Source organism: Bubalus bubalis, chromosome 6 (genome assembly GCF_019923935.1).
Source record: "Bubalus bubalis isolate 160015118507 breed Murrah chromosome 6, NDDB_SH_1, whole genome shotgun sequence".
NCBI lineage: Eukaryota > Metazoa > Chordata > Mammalia > Artiodactyla > Bovidae > Bubalus > Bubalus bubalis.
Window position 1 is genome coordinate 112,568,014 of NC_059162.1, and position 22,993 is coordinate 112,591,006.

General features: G+C 51.5%; 1 protein-coding gene across 2 annotated transcripts in view; it reads left to right on the forward strand.

Annotated features, from left to right (window-relative positions):
* INPP5D (inositol polyphosphate-5-phosphatase D) overlaps positions 1-15,353 on the forward strand; it is a 136,528-nt gene extending 121,175 nt beyond the window's left edge. Inside the window, exons 22-27 of one of the 2 annotated variants that reach the window (XM_044945292.1) lie at positions 366-453; positions 4,580-4,729; positions 6,827-6,923; positions 7,518-7,787; positions 12,143-12,764; positions 14,130-15,353. In XM_044945292.1, coding sequence (XP_044801227.1) covers positions 366-453; positions 4,580-4,729; positions 6,827-6,923; positions 7,518-7,787; positions 12,143-12,764; positions 14,130-14,132 — 1,230 coding nt within the window. In that variant the 3' untranslated portion in view covers positions 14,133-15,353. The remainder of the gene's footprint in view (positions 1-365; positions 454-4,579; positions 4,730-6,826; positions 6,924-7,517; positions 7,788-12,142; positions 12,765-14,129) is intronic. The other variant, XM_006041763.3, reaches the window with a different exon arrangement.
* Positions 15,354-22,993: the final 7,640 nt, after the last annotated feature.

Consider the following 22,993-nt stretch of genomic DNA (forward strand, 5'->3'; position numbering starts at 1 on the left):
GTGCATTCAGACGTCTAAATATCAGCCTGGCCCCGTCCCTCCCCCCACCCCTTGATTGTGGGTTGTGCGGGTGGGGGAAGGGAAAGGAGGTGGTGCGGGTGAAGGCATGTTTGGGATCAGGCTGTCTCCACAGGGCCCCGGGTGCAGTGTGACGGGGGTGGGGAGTCAGAAAGGAAGTTAACTCCACCATGCTGGGCAGGGTGGACATACGGGTTCCTCCCTGCTCTCTTGGATAGGAAAAGCAGATATTTGAATTTAAAAAGAACATCTGTGTCCCTCTCCCCATACATTCCTCTCTCTCTGGGCTGGCTCCCCCAAGCCTGTCCCCTACCTGTCCGAGCTAACCCATGCTGTTCTCTCTGCAGCTAAAGCCCATCATCTCTGACCCCGAGTACCTGCTGGACCAGCATATCCTGATCAGCATCAAGTCCTCCGACAGTGACGAATCCTACGGTAAGGGTCCCAGGAGAGGTGCTATAGGTACCATACCTGTGATCGAGGCCACCTATGTCAGGGAGGGGAGCTATCTCCTTCACAAAAAAACCCGCCTGCTGCCCATCCTGGTCCTGCCAGAGGGACCGTTACCAGGAAGTCATCCTGATGACCCATCGAACTCCCAAGAGGGACGCATAGCCCCTCTCATCTATGGAGCCTCTCCCGTGTTGGATTCCATGCCAAGCGCTTGAAATATTATGACTAATCTTGACACAACCATGTGAAGCAGACACTATCCTCTCCATTAGTCGATGAGCAACCTGAGGCTCAGAGAGGTAAAGTGAGCCACATGGGTGGTAACTGGCTGAGCCCTCATCTGAGCCCAGGTCCACCTGGCACTGCTCAATGCCCAGCCCAGACTGGTTTGAGAAGGCCTGTGGCCCCAACAACTGTCCTCCTAGAGAGACATCATCTTCTGTTAAGATCTTCAGCCTGCCCCTGGCTCCAGCATGGTGTTAGCTTTGCCCTTGAACTTCGTATGTATAGTGCAGCTAGAGCATGGAATGAGGGGGCAGGTAGTTAGAGAGAGGCTGGAGGCAAGGAGCCAGATTGGCAACTCCACACAAGCCAGGTTAGGGGTAAATACCACATCCTGGGGACAGCAGGAAGCCACTAAAGAGTCAAGCAAGATGATAACATGGTCAGCTTTGCAACTTAGAGTTTGCAGTGATCAACATGGATGTCAATCCTAAAGGAAATCAACCCTGAATATTCATTGGAAGGACTGATGCTGAATCTGAAACTCCAATACTTTGGCCACCTGATGTGAAGAGCCAACTCAATGGATAAGACCCTGATGCTGGGAAAGATTGAGGGCAGGAGGAGAAGGGGGTGACAGAGGATGAGATGGTTGGATGGCATCACTGACTCAATGGACATGGGTTTGAGTAAGATCTGGGAGATGGCGAAGGACAGGGAAGCCTAGTGAGCTGCAATCCACGGGTCGCAAAGAGTCGGACATGACTGAGTGACTGAACGACAACAACAACACGTGGTGGATGGGGGAGCCAGAATGAAAGTGGTGGCGGCAAAAAAAAGAGAGTTTAAAATTGAGAGGTACTGAGAAGGGCCACTGTTTGACCACGGGAATCTGGGGAAGAGGATGGAGGATGGCCCTGCACTCGTGGTTTCGGTAGCTGAGCAGGTGTTTCCATTTCCTGAACTGGGTCAGCTGTGGGGAGGAGCAGGCGAAGCAGACTCAGCCAGAGAAGTGGGAGGAAAATGGAAGACTGGGGTCACGGACGCCATCAGAGCTGCTCGAGAGGAGCGGGTGGTTTTGACAGCAAATGTGGCCGAGAGATCCGGCCAAGTAAAGACTTGCGTCCTGCAGACCAAGAGCCCCGGGGATCATCTCTGGACTTGGGAGAACCGTGTGCAGTGAGGGAGTGAGTGGGGTGAGGAAGCAGAGGGCATGAGGCCCACCAGCATGTGCAGTGGGGTCCAGGGCGGGCGTCCGCTTCCAATGGAAGGAATCTGCAGGTGGTCAATGCTGATCGGGGAAAGCCGGGAAGCAGAAAGAGGCTGCAGACAGGAAGGGTGCCCACGTGTGTCTGTTGCCTGCTCTGCGGGCTCTACCCAGAGCCCTGGGATCTAGGTGCCATCACCACCCCCATTGCAGAGGTGAGGAAATGAAGTGACATGTCCAAGGTCACCCAGCCACTGCTGCGTGACCTTGGACTTGAACCCAGATAGCGCAGCTCCAGAATCTTGCCCTCCACTCCCTCCCACCACAGCACTGGAAAAGAGGTCCCTGAGCCAGGGCAGGGGTGGGTAGAGCCCAAGGAGTCTGATGGAGCAAAGAAGAAGGATCCACATGGTGCAGGAGCGTCAGGAGGTTTGCTGGCAGGAAACGGGCATGTGGGTCTGAGGCTCCGTCTTCCTTCCAAACACTGAGGTCCTTGTTTGTTTCTTTCTCTTGGTGTTCATGCTGACAAATAGCACATCATACCGATGTGCTCAGATGCTCAGTCACGTCCGACTCTTTGCGACCCCATGAACTGTAGCCCATCAGGCTCCTCTGTTCATGGGATTCTCCAGGCAAGAATACTGGAGTGGGTTCCCATTTCCCCCTCCAGGGGATTATCCCCACCCAGGGTTCGAACCCATGTCTCTTATGTCTCCTGCATTGGCAGGTGGATTCTTAACCTCCTGGAAGACCCATCATACTAATAACTAGGAAAAAAAATCATTCAGCAGTCTCGTATTTATTTGCTTTCACACTCCAGCGTTCATCCATAGGCACATAGATTTCTACATGAATAATTACCACAGAGACACCTGTTATCGTCTGCTTTCCTCACCTAGTATTAGATAAGACACATTTTCCATGATCCTCCAACCCAGCCTTCATGATGGTTGCTTCTAATGGTTTCATAATATTCCATGAACTTACTATATCTTCATTTTTGGTCATCTTTCAATCTTTTTATATCCTTATTGTTAAAACTATTCCTTACTACCACTGTTGAGGCTCAGCCAATTATTTTTGTTAGTGTTATCAATAATGCTCAAATGGAGATTTTTGTGGACGTTTTTATTTTTTATTGAACTACAGTTGGTTTACAATGTGTTAGTTTCTGGTGTACAGCAAGTTGATGCAGATATATATCGTGTCATGTTGTTTTCCATTATGATTTATTATAGGAGATTGAATATATCTCCCTGCGTTATACAGTAGGACTCTGATATTTACTTTATATGTAGTGGTCTTACCTGCTAATCCCAAACTTCTAGTTTATCCCCCCCATGTTTCCTTTCCACTTGGGTAAGCAGGAGTTTGTTTTCTATGTCTGCAAGTCTGTTTCTGTTCTGTAAATATGCTGAACAACACTTTAGATTCCATATATAAGTGATATCGTATGATATTTGTCTCTGACTTACTTCACTCAGTGTGAGAAGCTCTAGGCCCATCCCTGCTGCCTCAAATGGCATTATTTTTCTTACAGCTAATATTCCATTGTGTATGTACACCACATTCACCTGTTAGTGGACATTTAGGTTGCTTCTATGTCATGGCTACTGTAAATAGTGCTACTATGAACACAGAGGTGAATGTATCTTTTTGAATTAGAGTTTTCTCCTTTTCTCCAGATATATGAGCAGGAATGAGATTGCTTCTATTTTTAGTTTGTTTGTTTTTTGTAAGGAAATGCCATACTGTTTTCTACAGCGGCTGCACCTATTTACATTCCCACCAAGAGTGGACGAGGGTTGCCTTTTCTTCTTTGTGGACGTTTTTCAATCTCCTTTGGCTACAGTTATCCTTTTGGATCATCTCTTTAGGACAAGCTCCCATGTTTCCTGGCTAAAGCGATGTGTACATGTGTTTCTGATTCTTGGCCCTTGTCATCAAACTGAAGGCTGTGTAGGCTCCTTCTTGCCTTGTTGACCTTCTCATGTCCAAGTGTACGGTCTTCCCAGATCCTTACTGGCACTGTTCTTTGCTTCCTTCTTTTGCTAGTTTCGTGTCTGTGAGAGAGTCCCTTAAGTGCTGCCTTAATTTGCATTTTTGATGACTGAGAAGACTGAACTGGTTTCCATTTAGAGTAATGAAATTAACCAGCTACATTTCTCTTTTTGTAGAAAATGACTGTGGGGTACTCTGCCCATTACTCTGCTGGAGATTTGATTTTTGAGGCTTTCAGATAAAATATCCTCTCTGAAGCTGGCTGTAGCGAATGGCCTCAGTCAGTCCTCTTCCCATTTTTTAAAAATTCTTCTATGCAGAAGTTTTAAACTCTTATATTCTCTTATCTGTCAGCCTTGTTTTGTCATTTCTCACACTGCTTCAAACCTTGGGAGGTTATCCTTCTCTCCAGCAATCAAATTAGTATTTAATTCTGGTTTTCTGCTGGATTTTCTATGATTTAATTTCTTGCATCCACTAATCTGCATGGAGTTCACTGAAGGTTTGAGCTGTTTTCCCCAAATTGCTGAGCAGTTGTTCTGAAAGGTTAGTCCCATAATCCCTGCCTTGGCCACTGCAGCTCTGGGAGGGGGACTAAACCTCCAGGACAAATGCATGGTGTTTCTCCGGTGAAATGAGGGGGTCTTGACCTGACTACTGTCCCCCCAACCTCCTCAGGCGAGGGCTGCATCGCTCTACGGTTAGAAGCCACGGAAACTCAGCTCCCCATCTACACACCTCTCACCCACCACGGAGAGATGACCGGTCACTTCCAGGGGGACATTAAGCTGCAGACTTCCCAGGGCAAGATGAGGGAGAAGCTCTACGGTAAGTGGACACACCCCCTCCTCTGCTCTCTCCTCGGCGCCGCTGGGCGGGGAACAGGCATGGAATATTCTGTCTGCTGAGGCCTCAAGACGAAAATCCAGCCTTGGAGGGGGCCTCAGAGACAATCTGGCCCAACCCTCCGTAGGTTCAAGAATTTCCCTACAGAACCGCAACTGTCCACAGCCTCAGATCACCCTTCCCCGACCCCAGTCAACTCACATCTCTAAAGAGGTGAAGCGTGTGGGTTTCCCAGGTCCTCTGCTCTCCCGTGAGCCTTTCGGGCCTTATAACTCAACATCTCCACCGGGAGATGTGCGTTGCGCACAGACCTGCCGATTACTCACAGTCTGTTTCCTGGCTGAGGGGCCAGGGAGGTTGAAACCACGGCTGCAGTTGAGATTAGAATTTCCCACGTGGTTCCTGTTCTTCCTTGTGGCCACGTGGTGTGCACTCATATATACACATACGCCCTCGTATGTGTCTACAGCTTGCCCTCCTGGTACCCACCCTGGGCTTCTACACCTTTGGTATCACCTTCACGCACCGTATGCACCTGGAAGCCCCACTCTCATCTTGAGCACATTTCTTTGGCCCTTCCTGATCCTAGTCCCAGCCACCCTCCGTGGCCTTCTCTTGCCAGGCAGAGTCCCCTAGCACTTCTTTGAACTTGAACTCAATCTTACTCTCCCCCTAATTTGCCACTTGCTTACTTTGGCTGGCCATCTGCGGCTGCTGCTGCTAAGTCGCTTCAGTTGTGTCCGACTCTGTGCGACCCCATAGACAGCAGCCCACCAGGCTCCTGCACAGTAAGTGTGTACCTGATTCATCTCGAAACCACCACCCGCCCCCCACTCCAGTCTGTAGAAAAACTATCTTCCACGAAACTGGTCCCCAGTGCCAAAAAGGCTGGGGGCTGCTGCATTAGGCAAGTTCAGACGTCGCATCTCTGAGATGAGAACTGCCACAGCTTCACTGTGAGACTACTGAAATGTGGTCAAGAGACCTAGTACCATAAAGAGAACACGAGGAAGATGCGAATTTGCAATTTTCTGTGAACCCTGCATACATTTTTTGAAACCTGGAAATTAATACGTGTCCTTCTCAATAGTATCCATCCCATTAAAACCTCCCTGCTTGAAATAATAAATGATTTGAGAGGCACAGAGCTGCTCAAAATATGTTAATCAAGTCTGTCTTCCTTCTCACACAATAGATCTTTCCCTTTTCCTCTTCGCTTTAATTCTTCCTCAAAAGTGCTCAAATAACAGTGTCTAAAATGAGTCAGGCTTTCATTTTATACTTGATGCATGAAACGATTATCTATTAAATGCCACCTCATTTCTCTGTCACAATAGCTCCGAGAGCAAGGTCTTGTCCTTGGTTGATAGATAGGGAAACGAAGGCACAGAGAGGTTAAGTGTTTGGCTGAAGGTCACAAGCTGAGCCAAGTGGCTGGTCCAGGGTGAAAGTGCAGGTTCAGCCCCTGCTAAGCATCCGTAAGTTTGTAAACGTGATGGGGTCCTGCCGCTCACGAGATAGCAGGACTCGTGCATATGAACAGTCTGGCAGCCCCTATCGTGGAAGGCTCTGGGCATCGAGGGTGCCGCCTCCCGTGCGTGTGCCTCCTGGCTCTGCCTTTGGGAGCTGCTTTCTCTTGCAGGATCTGGACCTGAGGGGGACCTGGTACCCCTGCAGCCACAACCAGAGTCAGTTATGAAGATGGGGTCCCAGTTCCCCATTAAGCTTGTGAACAGGCTGGCTCTGGGCACTGAGTGCTCTTGCAGCACTGCCTTGTTGTATTTCTTTTATTCAGATTTGCCAAAAAATAGCTGCCTGCTTGTCCCTCACTGACACCACCGAGCTGGAGATGTTGCAGGAAATGACAACTCTGGGTCATACATGCCGGCTCTCCCAGCCCTGGAGCTGTGCAGGCATAACTGATCGGCCACCAAACACACACGAGGTCTCAGAATCTGCCCTCAGGCAGCCAGTATTCACTCTCCAGCTTCAGCATGCCAGTGGACACCTCTGAGCCATCCTGGCCCAAACCCTGGGGGCTGCCCCCTCACAAGGTCCTTCCCGGCCCCTTTCTTGCAGACTTTGTGAAGACGGAGCGGGATGAATCCAGTGGACCCAAGTCCCTGAAAAGCCTTACCAGCCATGACCCCATGAAGCAGTGGGAACCTGCCAACAGGTAGATTGGGGGCCTGGAGAGTGGGTAAGAGCCAGGACTTCACTGCAAACTAGCCTGGCTTTACAGACCCAGGACAGGGAGTGGGGAAGTGGAAGAGAGAGAAAGCAAGGACTCACGGGGAAAGAAAGTGCCAGCCACAAGAGGCCTGTCCTGCTTCCAGCTCCGAGGCTTCTGACCGCAAACCCCACGCTCAGGGGAGGTTGGTGTGAATGCGACAAGGCCAGGGAGATTCTTCTGCATTGCTAAGTTCAGTTCAGCCAACACTGAGTACCTCCATGTGTCAGGTTCTAGAGAAACCAAGGCACGTAGAGTGCAGTCCCTGCCTTGGGAAGGCATAGCCTACTAGAAAGACGCCCACTCCAGGAGGAAGCAGCTACAGAGATGATCGCACGGGACGGGTGTCGTATTTCCTGAGGACCAAGGACATTAGCAGATGTGGCTCCAGAGCTAAAAGCCCCAGCTTGTTCTAAGGGGGAAAGTCACCGGGGTTGGGGAGACCCTGAGGAGCCCCGAGGGACATCAAAAGACACTGTCCTCAGACCGGTGCTGCCCCAGAGGAGCTGTGAGGTGTAACTGTGTCCCCCCTTCCCCCAGCAGGGTCCCTCCATGCAGTAGCTCCAGCATCACAGAAATCATCAACCCCAGCTACATGGGGGTGGGGAACTTTGGGCACTTGAAGCAGACCCTGTCCCCCGACCAGCAGCCCACCGCCTGGAGCTACGACCCGCCACTCAAGGACTCCGCCCTGGGGCCTGGAAGGGGAGAGGGCCCCCCGACGCCACCCTCCCAACCACCCGTATCACCCAAGAAGTTTACATCGTCAACAGCAACCCGGGGCCCCGGCCTCAGGACACAGGAGTCAAGGTGAGTGTCCTCTCACCATGACCTCACCCTTCCCTGGCTTTTCACAGCCAGGAAGCCTGGGCCTCGACTAGAAGGGTGGGGCTGCATGTCCCACTTTGGTCACTGACTCACCCTCAGGGCCTAGAACACAGGAGTTTCTTGAGAAATGCAGGTGGAATCTCCAGTTGCTGCCCTATTGGCGTTTTTTTAATATTCATTTATTTAAATATTTAAATGTTAAATATTAAATGTTTAAATATTAAATATGCCAGGTCTCAGTTGCGGCACACTGGATCTTTGCTTGTGGCATGCAAACTTAGTGGGATCTAGTTCCCTGACCTGGGCTCGAACCTCGGCTCCCTATACTGGGAGTGTGGAGTCTTGGCCACTGGACTACCAGGGAAGTCCCTGGAAAGTTTTTTTTTTAAACATGGAGAAAAAAATTTAAACATACTGCCAAAGAGAAACACAGTCCTGTACAAACAACCTTCATTGAAAAATACGGTTCTATAAGCAGTAAATGCCTGTCAACCTCCCACTCCCGGGAGGGCCCTGCAGAACAGAGATGGGAATCTCCATGTAGGAGTCCCTCCCCAGCTCCCAGTTCCTCAGTCTCCTCTCAACCACGGTGTTTCCTGGTCTCAGGTGCAACTGTCCCTTCTGTCCTGTTGAGACCAATTCAAACAAGCAGCAGCTGGGACTGGGAATTCCCAAGAGGAGGACAGCAGTCAGCCCACAGAGGGAGGAGGGGGTTTGGCCGTGAAACTTCGGGAAAAACCCAGTGGTTAGAGAAGGCTAGCCTGCATCTAGAATTGGTCCAGGCAGCACGTGCCCGGAGGCTGGGAGCCTGGGAGGAGCCCACACAGCCGCTGCCTTAACCAAACAAACCCACATGTTTGCCAGGCTCCAGAGCCCTCCAGGTTTCCCGTAACCACAGGGTGTCAGAAATTAAAAGGGCAGACCTTAATTAACAATGACTGAAGATGCGCAAAGTATCGTCAGCATAGGCTTCCTTTGGGGGCTGCCGGTACCGTTTATGATGTCTTCGGGGGGACCACTCTGGGTCTGTCTTCCCCTCTCTTAAGGTCCCACGTTCCTCTTGGCATTTTCTGTCGTGAATTCAGAGTCCGGGAAGAGCGTGCTATAGAACATGTTTCCCCTCATCTCCTGCCACTCCCAACACTCTCACCGGGCCTGGCTGGAGTTTCCTCTGGCTTGAAGGGCAGTTTATAACTCTCTTAAGTTTTGTTCTCTTAAAAAAAGAAACTGGGCAGATGAATGGAAGGATGGAAGGGACAGAAGGAAGGAGGATGGGACCGGACAGGGCAGGCTCAGCCTTGTCTCTATACCTCTAGTTTTCAGACTTTGTTGATAACATCATGGACTCTGGTCTTTCCATAAGAAACCCAGAAGGAGAAGCAGCCTAGGTTCCTCTCTGGGAAAAATGAGAACAAAAGCCATGGTATGGCGGGTCCTGAGGCACCTCTTTGGCAAAGGTCCTCTCTATGGCAACCCCAGGAAACAGAGTTAGAAATAACCACAGTGAACAGGGGGATTGTTCAAGTGAAATGGTGTTAAGCTCCCAAAGCAAGTGTCTCTTTGTGCTAACCTAAACACAGCACAAGTTCAAGCACACATCTGGGCACACAGTGGCCAGCAGTTCCCTCCTGTTTTACAGGTGACAGCTTCAGAAAGGGGACATCGTAGATACAGGGTTGGGTGGGTGCTCAGCTTACTTCTCAGCAAGGAGGTGGCTGGAGGCAAGAAGCTGGGGGCTCCCATGCCTGCCTGCAGTCCTCTGCTGCTCCTGAGCCCTCACTCGGCCTGAGAGAAGGTTACGGGAAAGGAGGTGTCCCAGTCCTGACACTGCACAACCAAGCAGAGTGACCAGATATCCCAGTTTGCCCAGCACTGTCCCCTTCTTTTGCACCAGGAATCCCACATCCCAAGAAACACCTTAAGTCCTGGGCAAACCGGGACAACTGGTCACCCTGGACTGAAGTCATGTGGTTAGAAAGGGGGCTTTCCTTGAGAGTCACAGACTTAGAAAATGAACTTATGGTTGCCAGAGGAAAGGGACAGTTAGAGAATTTGGGATGGACATGAACACACTGCTACATTCAAAACAGATAACCAACAAGGACCTACAGTATAGCACAGGGAACTCTGCTCAATGTTATGTGGCAGCCTGGTTGGGAAAGGGGTTTCAGGGAGAATGGATATGTGTGTATGTATAGCTAAGTCCTCTTGCTGTCCACCTGAAACTTTCACAGCATTGTTAATCAGCTATATCCCAATACAAAATAAAAAGTTTAAACAGAAAAAAAGAGAGAAAGAGGGCTCTTCTCAGACCTTGCTTGGTGCTTTGCTCCTTTAGAAAAGAACAGACTCCGGATCTGAGGAGTGAAGTCATTTGGCCCCAGGAACCCACTCTGTACCCTGGGGATGGGCTGGCTGATTCCACAGCCGTGGCTACTATGGGAGCTGCTTCCTTGTGACTTCCCATCAAGGAAATAAGACTTTTTAAAAGCGGTCTTGCCCAGTCTCCCTGCCCCCACCAGGCCTCTCCCTCTCTGACAGTGACAGAAGCCCCCTCCTTGAGGGAAGCTTGCCTTGCCTGCCCATCTTTGCAATCAGCAAAATGCTTGCATCCAGGGTCGGCTTCCTGGCCCTGCCCCTAACTCTCTGCAAGCAGGATCCTTCCTATCTCATCACTAGAGCAAGCTTCAGGTGACAGGCCATGGACCTTTCTTTTCTCCTTCTGGCCTTTTCATCCGAAACTTCAGGTGAAGTTTCACCCAGTGCTACTTTCCCCTTCTGCCCCTTCCTCCCCAGGCTAACTCAGAGCAGAGGTCTTTGGGGGTCCAGAGCAGGTGCCGAGGATGGCCCAGAGGGGAGGAGTGGTCTTCTGCTTAGGCAACTGCTTCCAGGTCTTTCCAAAAAGTAATGAGCGACAGCCCAATTCTCCGTGTCCCGAAACCCCACATCTTGTCTCATTGGCCCCAGTGAGAGGATGGCATCTCGCCTCTGTCCTCTGCCCACTCCTCCTCCCTAAAGAGTCCATTAGCTGTGGCTGTTCAGAAACTTCTGAGCAGCATTGCAGCACACACTCCATCAGTATGAGGTGTCACGGCCTGACCGATTCAGTGCATTTTCCAAGGGGACCCACATTTTGTTCTCAACAGCTTCCTCATTTTTGAAGAACACAGAATATGCCCCTGGGAGATCACGCCACTGGCCAGAAAGCAAAATGTGTCCCCATTCCTGGTTCTCCTAGTTCGCTCAGCAGGAAACCACCTCCAGCAAGAGCAGAAGTAAATCAGGCAACACAAACAAAGGAAGCTCTCACCTACCCTAGGGACAGCGTGGACCTCCTTCTCGGTCCATAAATCAGACAGGCCTCTTTTCTTGCTACTGGCTTGTTTCCTGGCGCATCTCTAGGTGGCTTCTAATTTTCAGCACGAACACCATTGTTTCCTTCTCGCTCTGAATGAGGGCACAAAGGAAGCCACGCTCACCAGGAGCTCTCCGGGGAGAGGGCTTTATGCAGAGGAAAGAACACCGTGTTAATAGGGACTGTGGGTCCCCTGAGCACCGATTTCGTCTGGTTCCCATCCACCGCCTGCGCCAGGGGCAGCGTCTCACACTTGGGGGCCTTCCATGCTTCTGTTAAACCGAGCTTCTGAACTTGGGACCCTCCAGTAGCACAGACTTCTGTTCCTCTGTGGCTCAGAGCAGAATTCGCTAGTCCCCCTTGCTTAGTGATGCTCTTGTGTGGACAGTTTCTACGGTAGAAAATGTCCAAGGAAAGAGTGGAGGTTACCTGTGAGACCATCAACGTAAGAGTAAGAGTAAGAGTTCCTTCTCTTGTCTCTTTAATCACAGTGGAATTCACATAATATAAAATGAAGCCTAACATCTTTCCAGGAGAAGGCAATGGCACCCCACTCTAGTACTCTTGCCTGGAAAATCCCATGGACAGAGGAGCCTGGCAGGCTGCAGTCCATGGGGTCACTAAGAGTCGGACACAACTGAGCGACTTCACTTTCACTTTTCACTTTCATGCGTTGGAGAAGGAAATGGCAACCCACTCCAGCGTTCTTGCCTGGAGAATCCCAGGGATGGGGGAGCCTGGTGGGCTGCTGTCTATGGGGTCGCACAGAGTCGGACACGACTGAAGTGACTTAGCAGCAGCAGCAGCAACATTTTTCCAGTGAACAACTAGGTGGCATTGAGTGCCTTCACTGTGTTAAGGCAACCACCACCTCAATCTAGTTCGAAAGGTCTTTATCACCCCCAAAGGAAACTCCGCAGGCATTCAGCAGTCATTCCCCATCTGTGTTTCTTCCCTGTGCGTCTTCTTTCTCACGCTCCAGGCCCAGCGATGTGGTGAAGAGTGTGGCAGAACCTTCGCCTCCCGAGGAGCTGCAGCTGACTAAGCCCGAGATGTTTGAGAACCCCCTGTACGGGTCTGTGAGCACATTCCCGAAGCCGGCTCCCAGGAAAGAGCAGGAGTCCCCAAAGATGCTGAGGAAGGAGCCCCCGCCCTGCCCGGACCCGGGCATCGTGTCACCCAGCATCCTGCTCTCCAAAGCCCAGGAAGCAGAGGGCAGCAAGGGGACCGGCAAGCCGGTGCCCCCGCCCGCCCCCTTCCTCAGCCCCACACCCCGGGTCCGCTCCTTCACCTGCTCCACCTCCGAGGGCCGCCCGCCGGGCGGGGACAAGAGCCAAGGGAAGCCCAAGGCCCCGGCCGGCTCGCAGGTCCCGGTCCCCGTGCCGGTCCCGGTGCCGGTCAAGAGGCCCATCAAGCCTTCCAGGTCGGAACTCAGCCAGCAGCCCCTGCCCGCCCAGGGGCAGCGGCCGCCCCTCCCGGTCAAGAGCCCGGCTGTCCTGCACCTGCAGCACTCCAAGGGCCGCGACTACCGCGACAACGCCGAGCTGCCTCACCACGCCAAGCACCGGCCGGAGGACGCGCCGCTCAGCCGGACCGCCATGCAGGTGCGCTCCGGGCGCGCGGCAGGCGGGTGCGCATGCGCGGGTGTGCGCTACAGGGGCATGTGGGTGCATGTGAGTGCTACCCAGCCATGTCGGGAGTATGCTCGGTGCACCTGCGCAGGCGGTGCCTGCGTGGTCGGAGGGTGCCTGTGTGTGCGTGCATCTACTACAACCCACCAGGCTAGGAACCGTGCTCTGGTGCATGTGGGCCCTCATCCACGGCCATGTATGCGATAGACCAACCCTACCCAGGAGTGGGTTCCAAGAAACCCTGCCCTGGGAACTGCAAAGGAGAAAGGACGTGAATACAGGATTCGAACCCAGCCTATATCCAAAAATCCCTGCTCCTACAGTTGAAGGCTTAAAGGAGGGGCTGTGGGTAAACTGAGTCCTCTATGTCAGGCAGGGAAGAATCAGTTCAGTCGCTCAGTCCTGTCTGACTCTTTGTGACCCCTTGGACTGCAGCATGCCAGGCTTCCCTGTGCATCACCAATTCCTGGAGCTTGCTCAAATTCATGTCCATCGAGTTGGTGATACCATCCAACCATCTCACCCTCTGTCATCCCCTTCTCCTCCTGCCTTCAATCTTTCCCAGCATCAAGGTCTTTCCAGTGAGTCAGTTCTTTGCATCAGGTGGCCAAAGTATTGGAGTTTCAGCTTCAGCATCAGTCCTTCCAATGAATATTCGGGACTGATTTCCATTAGGATGGACTGGTTGGATCTCCTTGCAGTCCAAGAGACTCTCAAGAGTCTTCTCCAACACCACAGAAGAATAAGGCTTCATAAATATAAAAGAGCCCAGATCATTTCTATTTCATCATCATCATTAGTGTTAGTTCTTTAAAATTTCCTAGCATTTTAGAGACTTCATACTCAATGTCCCCTTCCTTCCTACAGAACAGATTTCTTTTTCAGCAGAACAAATAATGGTTAAGAGCAGATTCTGGAGCCAGACTGTCCTGGGTTTGAATCCCAGCTCTCTCCCCTCCCCCAGTCTCTGACTCTGGGCCTTGGGCCTCAGTTTGCGCATCAGTCCATGGATGAGCAATCAGTGGAACCTGCCTCATAGGTTTATAGGGAGGACTAAATTTTGTTATATATCATTGTTGTATGTTACAATTTACATGTAAAGTATGTATTATCTATCACATATTATTTAAAATATATTACATATTACTGTGTATGCATATAACATATATACATACGTAATGGATTACGTGTAAGTTCTGAGAACAGTGTGCTGACCCTCTTCAACACTATGTCAGGGGAAGCCTGCTCTAGCTTGGGGGCACGCAAAGACATGGGGACCTTGAGTTAGTTGTGGCCTGGCAATGACGCAGTGCTGAATCTTCTGTTCTTGTCCTGCAGTGAAGCCCCTGGTGAGCCGCCAGTGAGAGAGGAGCCCAGAGGAGCAACACGAAGCCACTAGGACCCTCTCCCAGGACCCCTGTTCACTCCTCCTACCCAGCTTCCTGCACAGGGCTTCGTGTTTTTCCGGAGAGGGCCTAGCTTCTGTGTGGTCAGCAAGGGGCACTGGCTATGAAACCTGACCGTCAGTGCTGAAGCTGGAAGAAGCAGCACTCCGGATGGGCGCCCAACAACCCACACACCTGGGCTCCCAGCTTGATCTTGGTACTTGGGACCCAAGAGCCTTGTTCCGGATAGCATTTTGAAGAAAGGAACTAGAGTGCTGATTCCTGGGTGGAGATACAAGTAATAATAATATTAATAATAATAATGGCTACATGTGTGGAGCACTCAGCACCTGCCAGGTACTGTGCTAAGTGCTTTATGAACATTACAAGTTGAGTCTTCAGTCAACTAAAACCACATTCCCAGACCGCCCCACCCCCTTCCAGTTCAAAACAGTATGTCCTGAGTGGTTTGGACAAAGCATTAAAAATTAAGGCCAGTGCCCTCCTGGAGTGAGGAAGGGCTTGGCCTTTAGGAAGCTCTGAGTGTGTGGTTAATTTAGGGTACAGTGAACCTGGCCTTGTCTAGCTTCAGTGATGCAAAGTGCTACAGCTAAAGCCACTGGGATCCAGCTGAGCCTGTGTGAACAGGGGTCTCTCTGGGTCACCTGAGTTCTTCAGTCAGAAGTAGAAGGAAAATCAATTCCTGCTCTCCAGTAAAGAGATTCAGCTTCCGCCCAGACTGAAGATGCCAGGCTTGTACCAAGTCCCCCATGCCCTCCCCCGTGCCCTCCTCCAGGTGGGCAGGCACCGCTAGGCCATGGAATGAGCCACGCCCTGAGCCTTATCTCATCGAGGTGACGGAAAAGTCTTTGCTGTTCCTTAGTCGCTGCAGAAAACCAGCTTTCCCACTTGGCTGCTGGGAGGGCGGGCCTCTTGGTTCCTAGCCCTCAAAGCAGTCTTTTCTTTCTGAACTCTATGGCTTTTGGCCCTGCTTCCTTGGTTACTAGGAGAATGGACTGGTGACGTTTTTGTGTGTCTGTTGCTTTTTGACGTAATGAAATTAATGTAGGAAACCAAATCCAGAAGTGTGTGTGAGTTCAGGACGACGGGTACGCATCTCACATCCCCACGTGTGTCAGTCTGCATGACCAATAAATTGTGCTTTTCTCAGCTCCCATCTGTGCGGCATTTTTTCCTGACGTTCAGCCACAGACGGGCTTCTAGGCTGTCGGAGCTGCTGAGCAGCCGCCTAGGGAGGGGTGGTTATGGAGGTTTGCAGTGGAGATGGGCCAGCATTGTCCTGACAGAGGGGACTCTGTAGAAAGGGTTTGAAGTTGGCCAAGGACCAGGAGGCTTCCCTGGTGGCTCAGTGGTAAAAAAAAAAAAAAAAAAAAAAATCCGCCTGCCAATGCAGGAGATGCAGGTTTAATCCCTGGGTTGGGAAGATCCCCTGGAGGAGGGCACAGCAACCCACTCCAGTATTCTTGCCTGGAGAATCCCATGGACAGAGGAGCCTGGCCGGCTACAGTCCTGCTAAGTCACTTCAGTCATGTCCAACTCTGTGCGACCCCATAGACGGCAGCCCACCAGGCTCCCCCGTCCCTGGGATTCTCCAGGCAAGAACACTAGAATGGGTTGCCATTTCCTTCTCCAATGCATGAAAGTGAAAGGTGAAACCGAAGTCGCTCAGTCGTGTCTGACTCCCAGCGACCCCATGGACCGCAGCCCACCAGGCTCCTCCATCCATGGGATTCTCCAGGCAAGAGTACTGGAGTGGGGTGCCATCACCACAGGGTCGCAAAGAGTTGGACATGACTGAGCAACTGAACAACAAGAAGGACCAGGATTCACTGGAGATGGCACATGTCTTTGCGGGACTCCAGGGATGCCCTGCAGCCACCAGTTCCTCCTGGCTTTTTAAGTGTTCATTGCTGAGCTCCAGAGATGGTAAACAAATGAAAACAATCTGCCAGGTCACAGGCTCCCACCTGCAGGAGCAGTTTGCGCCGTTCATGGGTCAGAGAGCAGTGCCCAGCTCAGAGGGCCAGCGTGGGTGCTGCCTGGACCCACCCCTACCTGGAATGGACATCCACCTCACCATTTCTGAGGGCTCCCAGAAGTGACTAGCAGCAGCTGTGGTCTGAGTTCCGGCACCCTGAGCAGGCTCAGTGTTCCCCCCACCACTGCCCCAAGCTCCAATACCAGTTGCTTCTGCACCAAACAGGACTTTGACTGCAAGCTGAGGGACAGTGGGGCCCTCTCTGATGCCTAAAACTGGAAACTGTAAAATTAAAGGCTTTCACTCCTGTCCTTTTAGCTGCTCAGCCCTGTACCCACCCCTCAGGGTCCCTGACCACCTTTCTCCCCAGGCTTGGGTCCACCACCATCTTTTGGGGCCAGATTTCTCCCCTATGTCTGCTTGCTTCCCACCCTGGGCCTCCCAGAGTCCCTGTTCAATAAATAGCAGGATGAGAGGGAAACCCAGAGAGTCCCACCTCTTTATCACCTAAAGTGACTTACCTCTGTGTGGTTTTAGCCGTTCTTCACCAAGCTCCCTAACCGAGGAGGTGGATTAAACAAGCTTTCCTCACAAAGGCTTTCCCTGCCCCTACAGTGAATTCTGTGTTCCCTGGGGTTACAGAAGCGGCTGCAGTCGCTTTTTTTTTTTTTTTTTTTTAAGAAGCAATCTTTCGCTTAATTGCATGACAGGAAAGCTGGCTGGAAGCAGCGGATCTGATGGCCACAGAAGTGTTGAGATCGCGAAGGCCTCTCTCCCCCAGCAGCGTGCGCCCGGCATCTCCACCCACAATATGGTGGCCGTGGCGCCCAGTGTCGGGGTCGGCTGTGCCGCTCCTCCTCCCTGGGCTGCCGTTCTTTTCCCATGCCATTTTTTCCCCTCCCCACCCCATAGGAGGGAAATGAGTGAGTCATTCAGAAAAGCTCTCCCCCACAGCTAGCTTCTCTATCCCAGCCTACAGGGTCTCTCATCGCATGTCCTTAAAATAGCTTCTTTCTCTGGCGGACTAATTTCCATGGAGATCCAGCGATCTGGAGGCCTAGAAGCATTCTGCAGGGCAGCGAGCTAGGCTCAAGCCTTCACTTCAGCAGAAGGAGACCCTTTGTGATGCAAATCTGTTGTCTCACCCCCGCCCCCACCCTGCCAGCTTCCTTTCTGGGAAACCTACACCGCGTGGGGGAACAGCCCCCGCAGGTAGAGTCCAGGCGCAGTCTCCTTTCCCCGCAGCTCCCAGCGTTCCACCATCACTGGGCTGGGCTGGAAGTGGTTCTACACCAGGTGTGAAGGCTCGCGGTCTTCCCTCAACCACACGTTAAGGGCATGTGCTGGGCCTCAGGCTCAGCACGCTGATCAAGGGGTACCACCTCAAGGAGGGCTGGTATGTTGTGGGCCGTGGAGTCGGAAGGAATGAGGTTTGAATATCTTTATCTTTCATTTCCTAAATATGTGATCTTGGACCAAACAGCGTTTCTGAGCCTCAATCTCCTCATCTGTAGAATGGGCAGAAGGGAGCCTTGGGCGTAGTGTGGTTGTGCGGATTCAGTGAGCTCGCATCTGCACCTGGCACGTCACAGGTGTCCGGTGAGGTGAGCGTGTTAATCCCTCTTCCTAGGAGACAAGATGGTGTGGGAGGCCTCTCGAGGGTTCTCCATGCAGAGCAGGAGGAAAAGGTTCAGGCAGTGATGAGGGAGGCCACTGAGCTGGGGACTGCAGGGGGGTCCCCAAGGGAGGTGGGTAGAGGCCTACCCCGCGTGGGCAAGGATGTCACTAACAAAGAAGGCAGGGAATCAAGGGGCAGGGTGAGCCTGGGCCAGCCTAGAAGATAAGCAGCCTTGAGGCCAGATGGGCTAGCTGAGGCCAGGGGACTGGGTGAGGCGGATGGACAAGTTGAGGCCAAGGGGACCGGCTGGGTCATTTTACCTACACAGACGGAGCAGACCTGGGGACACGTGGGAGCCCCTGAGCTGGCGCCTGGCCGGACACCACAGCAGTGCGGGTCGGTGCTCCTGGCCGTCATCTCAGTCATCCCTCAACAGCTCTGCGACCTGCGCGGTCCTGGGCCGCTCTGTCCCCTTTGAGACTTGACTCTGACACGTCTGCTCCTCCCTCTATCAGCTTCTTCCTGCTTCCCTCGCCTCCGAGGAAATGACTCACAGCCAAAGCTTCACCCTGCAGGGGCTCGAGCAATGACAGGCGGCTGCTGGTGTGGGTAGGAAGGTCAAGGGTGAGGAGGTGCCGGCCTGAGAGGTCAGAGAGGGTCCCCCTCAGGGGCTCCCCTGAGCCTGCTCCACCTGAATCTCAGCACCCCAGCAGGGACCTCAGCATCTCACATGCCTCACCTCCACCTGGTGTGCAGAGCAGGGGGGCTCCAGGAGGAGTGACCGGGGGACATGCTGGCGTGGCCCCTGAGAAGGAGGGGGGCAAGGCCAAGGCCAAGGCCATCCTCTGCCCTGTGTGGAATCAGGCTTTAGTGCATGGGATACAAGTTGAATTTTCATACTTCATGTTGAGCATATCCCCAGAAGTGGTTCGTCTCGCTTCAGTTATTTTAAAAGAGCAATCAGTGTATGTACGTAGTGGCTGAGAGCAGACTCTGGGGCTGGACTGCCTAAATGTGCTGAAGCATGTCAGGCTCCACATGGGCCTGGAGGACTCTAGAGGAATAAGACGATAGCCCCAGCTTCCAGAAGAGGCAGATGCACAAGCCAGAGCGTACATTGCCACGTGTGTGGACAAAAGGCCATGTGATGATTTCCTCCAGGGGTTGCCGGGAGAACAATTTAGGATTAAGTATTTAGAATGATCGCCCCTGTGGTGTGATCTTGGATCTTGATCTTGGAGTCTGGGGCACCCCCAGCCCCACTGCCCACCCACCGTATGACCTTGTCTAAGTACTTAACCTGGCCTCCCTTCTCCATCTAAACAAACAAGAGAATAGTAACAACCTCATGGGGTCCTTTTGAAGATGAGAAGACCCACTTGAGATAAATCATTCTGGCTATGGGGACTTCCCTGGTGGTCCAGTGGTTAAGACTCTGAGCTTCCACTGCTGAGGACATCGGTTCAATCCCTAGTCATGGGACTAAAATTCCAGATCTTACATGTCGAGTGCAGTGGAGCCAAAAAGATTTTTTACAAAAGGGGACTTCCCTGGAGGTTTTCCTAATGCAAGGGTCACCGGTTCAGTTCCTGATCAGGGAACTAAGATCCCATGTGTCCCATGCCATAGCCAAAACAATTAAAGAGATGTCATCTTAAAAATAAATTCACTCTGAAGATTAAATAAAATTTGTAACAAAAAAAGTCAATGACCCTGAAGGTAAAGAAGAGAATCTTTAAATGCATTCTTTTAAAAAATTCTTATTAAAAAGATAAATAAATAACCCTGGCTGCACATCTACCCTGAGAAAATGTCAGTTGTAATCAATTTGATGATCTGACAAAACCACGTAATTCTTCATGTTTCTGTCTTAGTCTCGGATGCTTCAAAGGTCACTGATATAGAAGCTGCCGTGAGCATCTCAGAACCCCTCCTCCTGGTGATTCCTTCACTCCTGGCTTTTAGGGCCAGGTCCTGTTTCCAGATCTGACAGATAGCTTCCTTGGGTCATACTCATGACCCTTGGGATAGGAGAGCCCAAGCCTTGGACCTGGCAGTTGTGGTCAGCCTCGGCCCCAACGTCCGGTGTCAGCAGGGCTCCATCAACAGCAGGGCTGGGTCTCCTCCGATTTCCTCTGGTCCTCCTGTGTTTTTTCCAGTTTGTCACCAGGAATCCATCCTGTCCAGCTGAGACCATTGGGTGTTGTTTCTGGGGGCTCCAAAGAGCTCTAATACAAACAGTTCTTTATGTCTCAGTGCAGAAAAGAATTAAGAGGGGCAAAGTGATAGATAAATGATTTAATAGAACAAGATGCATGTGAGGTTTACAAGCAGGCAGGCAAGAAGTTCTGTGCCCCAAGAACTTACTGGGCTCCAGTTTTATAAACAAAGGAAGTGGGGAGGGGGAGAAGACCGTCTCTGTCTTTCTTGAGTAGATGGCATGCTTTCATCATCAGCTCCTCCTAATGCAAAGGAGTTTTCTTGTTTCTACATGGTAAATCTAGGTGCACAAATTTTCATTTTTTCTGTGTGCAGAGAGCATGTCCTAGGGATCACTAACTTACTGAGCTCACTGGGCAAGATGTGGGTCTCATGGCACCACCATTTTACGGGGGGGGGCGGGGGGCATACCTTGTGCTTCTGCTGCATGGTTTTGTTGCTAAGCAAGCCTGCTTGGTTTTGTAGTGAAGCAAACCTATTTTCTGGAGTAATCATCAACTTACAGGGGCTCGCATATTTTCTCTACTTACAATCCCCTAGTGGGATTAACTACTTAATCACCTGCTTTCTCCTTTTACTCTGTCCCTATCACAGCTGTGGATGGACTAGAGCAAAGCAACAGCTTGCCTGGCACATACAAGCCTTCATTTGCAGGAGTTAACCTGAGGAATTAACTCTTCTGGAGCTAAAAATAGAGACCAGGGCTGCTCACCATGGGGTCAGGTTCGTGACCTTGGCACTGTAGAGTCAGGGGCCAAATCACTCTTTGTGGGGGGCTGCTGTGCACTGTAGGGTATCCAACAACGCCCCTGGCCTCTGCCCACCAGATGCCAGCACACTCCACACCAGACATCGCCAAATGTCCCCAAGGGAGGGGAGGGGCACGTCACCCCGGAAGTAACTTCCACACCACTTCCCCTGAGACTTATTTTTTGGAGATAAAGACACTCAACATTCAGAAAACTAAGATCATGGCATCTGGTCCCATAACTTCATGGCAAATAGATGGATAAACAATGGAAACAGTGACAGACTTTCTTTTTGGGGGCTCCAAAATCATTGCAGATGGTGACTACAGCCATGAAATTAAAACACACTTGCTCCTTGGAAGAAAAGCTATGACAACCTAGACAGCATATTAAAAAGCAGAGACATTACTTTGCCAACAAAGGTCCACCTTTGTTGATTTTTCCTGTAGTCGTCTTTGGATGTGAGAGTTGGACTATAAAGAAAGCTGAGCTCTGAAGAATTGATGTTTTTGAACTGTGGTGTTGGAGAAGACTCTTGAGAGTCCCTTGGACTGCAAGGAGATCCAACCAGTCCATCCTAAAGGAAATCAGTCCTGAATATTCATTGGAAGGACAGATGCTAAAGCTGAAACTCCAATACTTTGGCCACTGATGCTAAGAACGGACTCATTAGAAAAGACCCTGATGCTGGGAAAGAATGAATGAAGACTGGAGGAGAAGGGGATGACAGAGGATGAGATGGTTGGATGGCCTCACCGATGCAATGGACATGAGTTTGAGTAAACTCTGGGAGTTGGTGATGGACAGGGAGGCCTGGCGTGCTGCAGTCCATGGGGTCACAGAGTCGGACACGACTGGGTGACTGAACTGAACTGAAAGGCACTCATTCTGACACCTAACCACTACTACTAAAAGCTGGAGACTGGGAGAAAGGAGGCACTTCCCATAAATTCACAGACACATTGCCAGGCAGTTAGACTCCTTCCATCTCAAGAGACAGACCTGTGGAGGTCACCGCAGGGGCTGGGGTCTGTCACCAGGGCACGTGGGAGGCGAGGAAGCTGCACAGTCTTGCCTCAGGGGATTGGGACAATAGCAGCCCCTGAGCGGGCAGGGTACAAAAGACTGCGAGCCCAGGGTCAGCCCTGGGCCCCTCTCTGATGGGTGTTCATCGCTCTGCTGCTTCTTGCCTCTGCTAGGTCCACAGCCCTCACTTGGTATCTTTTGTTGTTTGTTTAGTCAGTTAGTCGTGTTTGACTATTTGCGACCCCATGGACTATAGCCTGGCTCCTCTGTCCATGGGATTTCCCAGGCAAGAATACTGGAGTGGGTTGCCATTTCTTCCTCCAGGGGATCGTCCCCCGACCTTGAAATCAAACCCTTGTCTCCTACTTGGCAGGCAGATTCTTTACCACTGAGCCACCTGGGAAGCCTTGTATATCCAACATATAAAAGTTTCAGGGAGGCCAATTTGGGGTCAGCTAACCTCCATTAGCTGTCTTATGAGTTTGGGTTTCCCAGAAACAGACCCTGAGACAAAACTTCCAAGTGCAAGGGAAATATTTGGGAGTAACTCCAGGAAGCACTAGAAAGGGAGTAAGGGATTGAGACCAGGAAGGGAAGGAAGCCAGGAAAGAATGCTCTTGAAGCTGGTAGCCACTGTGGCCAAATGGGACTTAATGTGCGGGCGCCAGCGTGGAACACACCTGTGTCATGAGAGAGCTGGGTGCTTGCACCCCGCTCTCAGGAGCCACGGTTAAGGGCTGCCCCTGGGGTTGTTAATTCCTCAGCCAGTTGTTGGTATCTTTTCACTGAAAGAGACTTTGATGTTGGGGAATATTGAAGGCAAAAGGAGAAGGGGGCGGCAGAGGATAAGATGGTTAGATATAGCATCACTGACTCAATAGGCATGAATCTGGGCAAAATCCGGGACATAGTGAAGGACAGGGAAGCCTGGCATGCTGCAGTCCATGAGGTCACAGTCAGAGGCAACTCAGTGACTGAACAACAAAATGGGGAGGGTGTTCACTCTTTGCCTCTACAGCAAAGCCAACTCTGATGGCCAGAGAGCACCCTCAGGCCTGAAGAGTCACACGTGGGTGGTGGGACTTGACAGGCGTGATGTGGGTGGGGTCCCAACATGTCTGCTCTGCCACTGGACAGAATCAGTGCTACCAGAGTTCTAGAACCACATCAGCCCCCCAGCACTGGCCTCTCCTGTTTCTATTCTG